At 49.9% G+C, this 5,214-nt stretch overlaps 1 protein-coding gene across 1 annotated transcript; it reads right to left on the reverse strand.

Annotated features, from left to right (window-relative positions):
* Nucleotides 1-363: 363 nt before the first annotated feature.
* Nucleotides 364-5,003, reverse strand: LOC144669005 (uncharacterized). The gene is made up of 3 exons (XM_078531554.1): nucleotides 3,925-5,003; nucleotides 2,341-3,636; nucleotides 364-2,268 (listed from the first exon to the last, which is right to left on the reverse strand). The coding sequence occupies exons 1-3, from the start codon at nucleotides 4,042-4,044 to the stop codon at nucleotides 1,918-1,920; spliced, it is 1,767 nt and encodes a 588-aa protein (XP_078387680.1). The 5' UTR covers nucleotides 4,045-5,003; the 3' UTR covers nucleotides 364-1,917.
* Between the last annotated feature and the right edge of the window lie 211 nt (nucleotides 5,004-5,214).

A 5,214-nucleotide genomic window follows, 5' to 3' on the forward strand; every position in this document is an offset into this window, starting at 1 on the left:
CTTCACATGGTCCATCAACTTCACCTCGTCCATCACCTTCACCTCATCCATCACCTTCACATAGTCAATCACCTTCACCTCATCCATCATCTTCACATGGTCCATGACCTTCACATGCTCCATCATCTTCACGTGGTCCATCACCTTCACGTGGTCCATCACCTTCACGTGGTCGATCTCCTTCACATGGTCCATCACCTTCACATGCTCCATCACCTTCACATGGTCCATCACCTTCACTTTGTCCATCACCTTAACATGGTCCATCTCCTTCACATGGTCCATCACCTTCACATGGTCCATCACCTTCACATGGTCCATCACCTTCACCTCGTCCATCATTTTCACATGGTCCATCACCTTCACATGCTCCATCACCTTCACATGGTCCATCACCTTCACGTGGTCCATCACCTTCACATAGCTCATCACCTTCACATAGTCCATCACTTTCACCTGGTCCATTACCTTCACCTCGTCCATCATCTTCACATGGTCCATCACCTTCACATGGTCCATCACCTTCACATGCTCCATCACCTTCACCTGGTCCATCACCTTCACCTCGTCCATCATCTTCACCTCGTCGATCACCTTCACATGTTCCATCACCTTCACATGGTCCATTACCTTCACCTCGTCCATCATCTTCACATGGTCCATCACCTTCACGTGGTCCATCAACTTCACATGGTCCATCATCTTCACATGGTCCATCACCTTCACATGCTCCATCACCTTCACCTCGTCCATCACCTTCACATGGTCCATCACCATCACATGCTTCATCATCTTCACCTGGTCCATCACCTTCACGTGTTCCATCACCTTCACGTGGTCCATCACCTTCACGTGGTCCATCACCTTCACCTTGTCCATCACCTTCACCTCGTCCATCATCTTCACCTCGTCGATCACCTTCACATGGTCCATCACCTTCACATGGTCCATTACCTTCACCTCGTCCATCATCTTCACATGGTCCATCACCTTCACATGGTCCATCACCTTTATATGGTCCATCATCTTCACATGGTCCATCACCTTCACATGGTCCATCAGCTTCACATGCTCCATCACCTTCACCTCGTCCATCACCTTCACATGGTCCATCACCATCACATGCTTCATCATCTTCACCTGGTCCATCACCTTCACGTGTTCCATCACCTTCACGTGGTCCATCACCTTCACGTGGTCCATCACCTTCACGTGGTCCATCACCTTCACATGGTCCATCGCCTTCACGTGGTCCATCACCTCCACAAGGTCCATCATCTTCACATGGTCCATGACCTTCACATGCTCCATCACCTTCACATGCTCCATCACCTTCACGTGCTCCATCACCTTCACGTGTTCCATCACCTTCACGTGGTCCATCACCTTCACGTGGTCCATCACCTTCACCTCGTCCATCATCTTCACATGGTCCATCACCTTCACCTCGTCCATCATTTTCACATGGTCCATCACCTTCACATGGTCCATCACCTTTACATGCTCCATCACCTTCACATGGTCCATCACCTTCACATGGTCCATCACCTTCACATGGTCCATCACCTTCACATGCTCCATCACTTTCACCTCATCCATCAGCTTCACATGGTCCATCACCATCACATGCTTCATCATCTTCACCTGGTCCATCACCTTCACGTGTTCCATCACCTTCACGCGGTCCATCACCTTCACGTGGTCCATCACCTTCACATGGTCCATCACCTTCACGTGGTCCATCACCTTCACATGGTCCATCGTCTTCACATGGTCCATCACCTTCACGTGCTCCATCACCTTCACGTGTTCCATCACCTTCACGTGGTCCATCACCTTCACCTCGTCCATCATCTTCACATGGTCCATCACCTTCACCTCGTCCATCATTTTCACATGGTCCATCACCTTCACATGCTACATCACCTTGACATGGTCCATCACCTTCACGTGGTCCATCACCTTCACATAGCCCATCACCTTCACATAGTCCATCACCTTCACCTGGTCCATCACCTTCACATGGCCCATCACCTTCACATGGCCCATCACCTTCACATAACCCATCACCTTCACATGCTGCATCACCTTCATATGGTCCATCACCTTCACATGGTCCATCACCTTCACATGGTCCATTACCTTCACCTCGTCCATCATCTTCACATGGTCCATCACCTTCACATGGTCCATCACCTTCACATGCTCCATCACCTTCACATGCTCCATCACCTTCACATGGTCCATCACCTTCACATGCTCCATCACCTTTACATGCTCCATCACCTTCACCTCGTCCATCATCTTCACTTCGTCCATCACCTCCACATGGTCAATCACCTTCACCTCGTCCATCATCTTCACATGGTCAATCACCTTCACCTCGTCCATCACCTTCACCTCGTCCATCATCTTCACCTCGTCGATCACCTTCACGTGGTCCATCACCTTCACATGGTCCATTACCTTCACCTCGTCCATCATCTTCACATGGTCCATCACCTTCACATGGTCCATCACCTTTACATGGTCCACCACCTTTACATGCTCCATCACCTTTACATGCTCCATCACCTTCACATGGTCCATCATCTTCACATGGTCCATCACCTTCACATGGTCCATCACCTTCACATGGTCCATCACATTCACATGGTCCATCACCTTCACCTCATCCATCACCTTCACATGGTCCATCACCATCACATGCTCCATCACCTTCACGTGGTCCATCACCTTCACGTGGTCCATCACCTTCACGTGGTCCATCACCTTCACGTGGTCCATCGCCTTCACATGGTCCATCACCTTCACATGGTCCATCATCTTCACCTCGTCCATCATCTTCACCTCATCCATCACCTTCACATATTCAATCACCTTCACCTCATCCATCATCTTCACATGGTCCATGACCTTCACATGCTCCATCATCTTCACGTGGTCCATCACCTTCACATGGTCCATCACCTTCACATGGTCCATCACCTTCACATGCTCCATCACCTTCACATGCTCCATCACCTTCACATGGTCCATCACCTTCACCTTGTCCATCACCTTAACATGGTCCATCTCCTTCACATGGTCCATCACCTTCACATGGTCCATCACCTTCACATGGTCCTTCACCTCGTCCATCATTTTCACATGGTCCATCACCTTCACATGGTCCATCACCTTCACATGGTCCATCACCTTCACGTGGTCCATCACCTTCACATAGCTCATCACCTTCACATAGTCCATCACTTTCACCTGGTCCATTACCTTCACCTCGTCCATCATCTTCACATGGTCCATCACCTTCACATGGTCAATCACCTTCACATGCTCCATCACCTTCACCTGGTCCATCACCTTCACCTCGTCCATCATCTTCACCTCGTCGATCACCTTCACATGGTCCATCACCTTCACATGGTCCATTACCTTCACCTCGTCCATCATCTTCACATGGTCCATCACCTTCACATGGTCCATCACCTTCACGTGGTCCATCACCTTTACATGGTCCATCACCTTTACATGCTCCATCACCTTCACATGGTCCATCACCTTCACATGGTCCATCATCTTCACATGGTCCATCACCTTCACATGGTCCATCACCTTCACATGCTCCATCACCTTCACCTCGTCCATCACCTTCACATGGTCCATCACCATCACATGCTTCATCATCTTCACCTGGTCCATCACCTACACGTGGTCCATCACCTTCACGTGGTCCATCACCTTCACCTGGTCCATCACCCTCACCTCGTCCATCATCTTCACCTCGTCGATCACCTTCACATGGTCCATCACCTTCACATGGTCCATTACCTTCACCTCGTCCATCATCTTCACATGGTCCATCACCTTCACATCGTCCATCACCTTCACATGGTCCATCACCTTTACATGGTCCATCACCTTTACATGCTCCATCACCTTCACATGGTCCATCACCTTCACATGGTCCATCATCTTCACATGCTCCATCACCTTCACCTCGTCCATCACCTTCACATGGTCCATCACCATCACATGCTTCATCATCTACACCTGGTCCATCACCTTCACGTGTTCCATCACCTTCACGTGGTCCATCACCTTCACGTGGTCCATCACCTTCACGTGGTCCATCACCTTCACATGGTCCATCACCTTCACGTGGTCCATCGTCTTCACATGGTCCATCACCTTCACGTGCTCCATCACCTTCACGTGTTCCATCACCTTCACGTGGTCCATCACCTTCACGTGGTCCATCACCTTCACCTCGTCCATCATCTTCACATGGTCCATCACCTTCACCTCGTCCATCATTTTCACATGGTCCATCACCTTCACATGCTACATCACCTTGACATGGTCCATCACCTTCACGTGGTCCATCACCTTCACATAGCCCATCACCTTCACATAGTCCATCACCTTCACCTGGTCCATCACCTTCACATGGCCCATCACCTTCACATGGCCCATCACCTTCACATAACCCATCACCTTCACATGCTCCATCACCTTCATATGGTCCATCACCTTCACATGGTCCATCACCTTCACATGGTCCATTACCTTCACCTCGTCCATCATCTTCACATGGTCCATCACCTCCACATGGTCCATCACCTTCACATGCTCCATCACCTTCACATGCTCCATCACCTTCACATGGTCCATCACCTTCACATGCTCCATCACCTTTACATGCTCCATCACCTTCACCTCGTCCATCATCTTCACTTCGTCCATCACCTTCACATGGTCAATCACCTTCAACTCGTCCATCATCTTCACATGGTCAATCACCTTCACCTCGTCCATCACCTTCACCTCGTCCATCATCTTCACCTCGTCGATCACCTTCACGTGGTCCATCACCATCACATGGTCCATCACATTCACATGGTCGATCACCTTCACCTCATCCATCACCTTCACATGGTCCATCACCATCACATGCTCCATCACCTTCACGTGGTCCATCACCTTCACGTGGTCCATCACCTTCACGTGGTCCATCACCTTCACGTGGTCCATCGCCTTCACATGGTCCATCACCTTCACATGGTCCATCATCTTCACCTCGTCCATCATCTTCACCTCATCCATCACCTTCAAATAGTCAATCACCTTCACCTCATCCATCATCTTCACATGCTCCATGACCTTCACATGCTCCATCATCTTCACGTGGTCCATCACCTTCACGTGGTCCATCTC

This window comes from Cetorhinus maximus, chromosome 28 (genome assembly GCF_964194155.1).
Source record: "Cetorhinus maximus chromosome 28, sCetMax3.hap1.1, whole genome shotgun sequence".
Lineage (NCBI taxonomy): Eukaryota > Metazoa > Chordata > Chondrichthyes > Lamniformes > Cetorhinidae > Cetorhinus > Cetorhinus maximus.

What these genes read in the sequence shown, in the direction of transcription:
- LOC144669005 (XM_078531554.1), bottom strand. Translation starts at nt 4,044, where the DNA reads ATGATGAAGCATGTGATGGTGATGGACCATGTGAAGGTGATGGACGAG. An exon ending in ATGTGAAGGTGATGGAGCAT is followed by an intron (nt 3,637 to 3,924) that starts GTAAAGGTGATG and finishes GTGATGGACGAG; the next exon opens with GTGAAGGTGATGGAGCATGT. An exon ending in AGATGATGGACGAGGTGAAG is followed by an intron (nt 2,269 to 2,340) that starts GTGATTGACCAT and finishes GAGCATGTAAAG; the next exon opens with GTGATGGAGCATGTGAAGGT.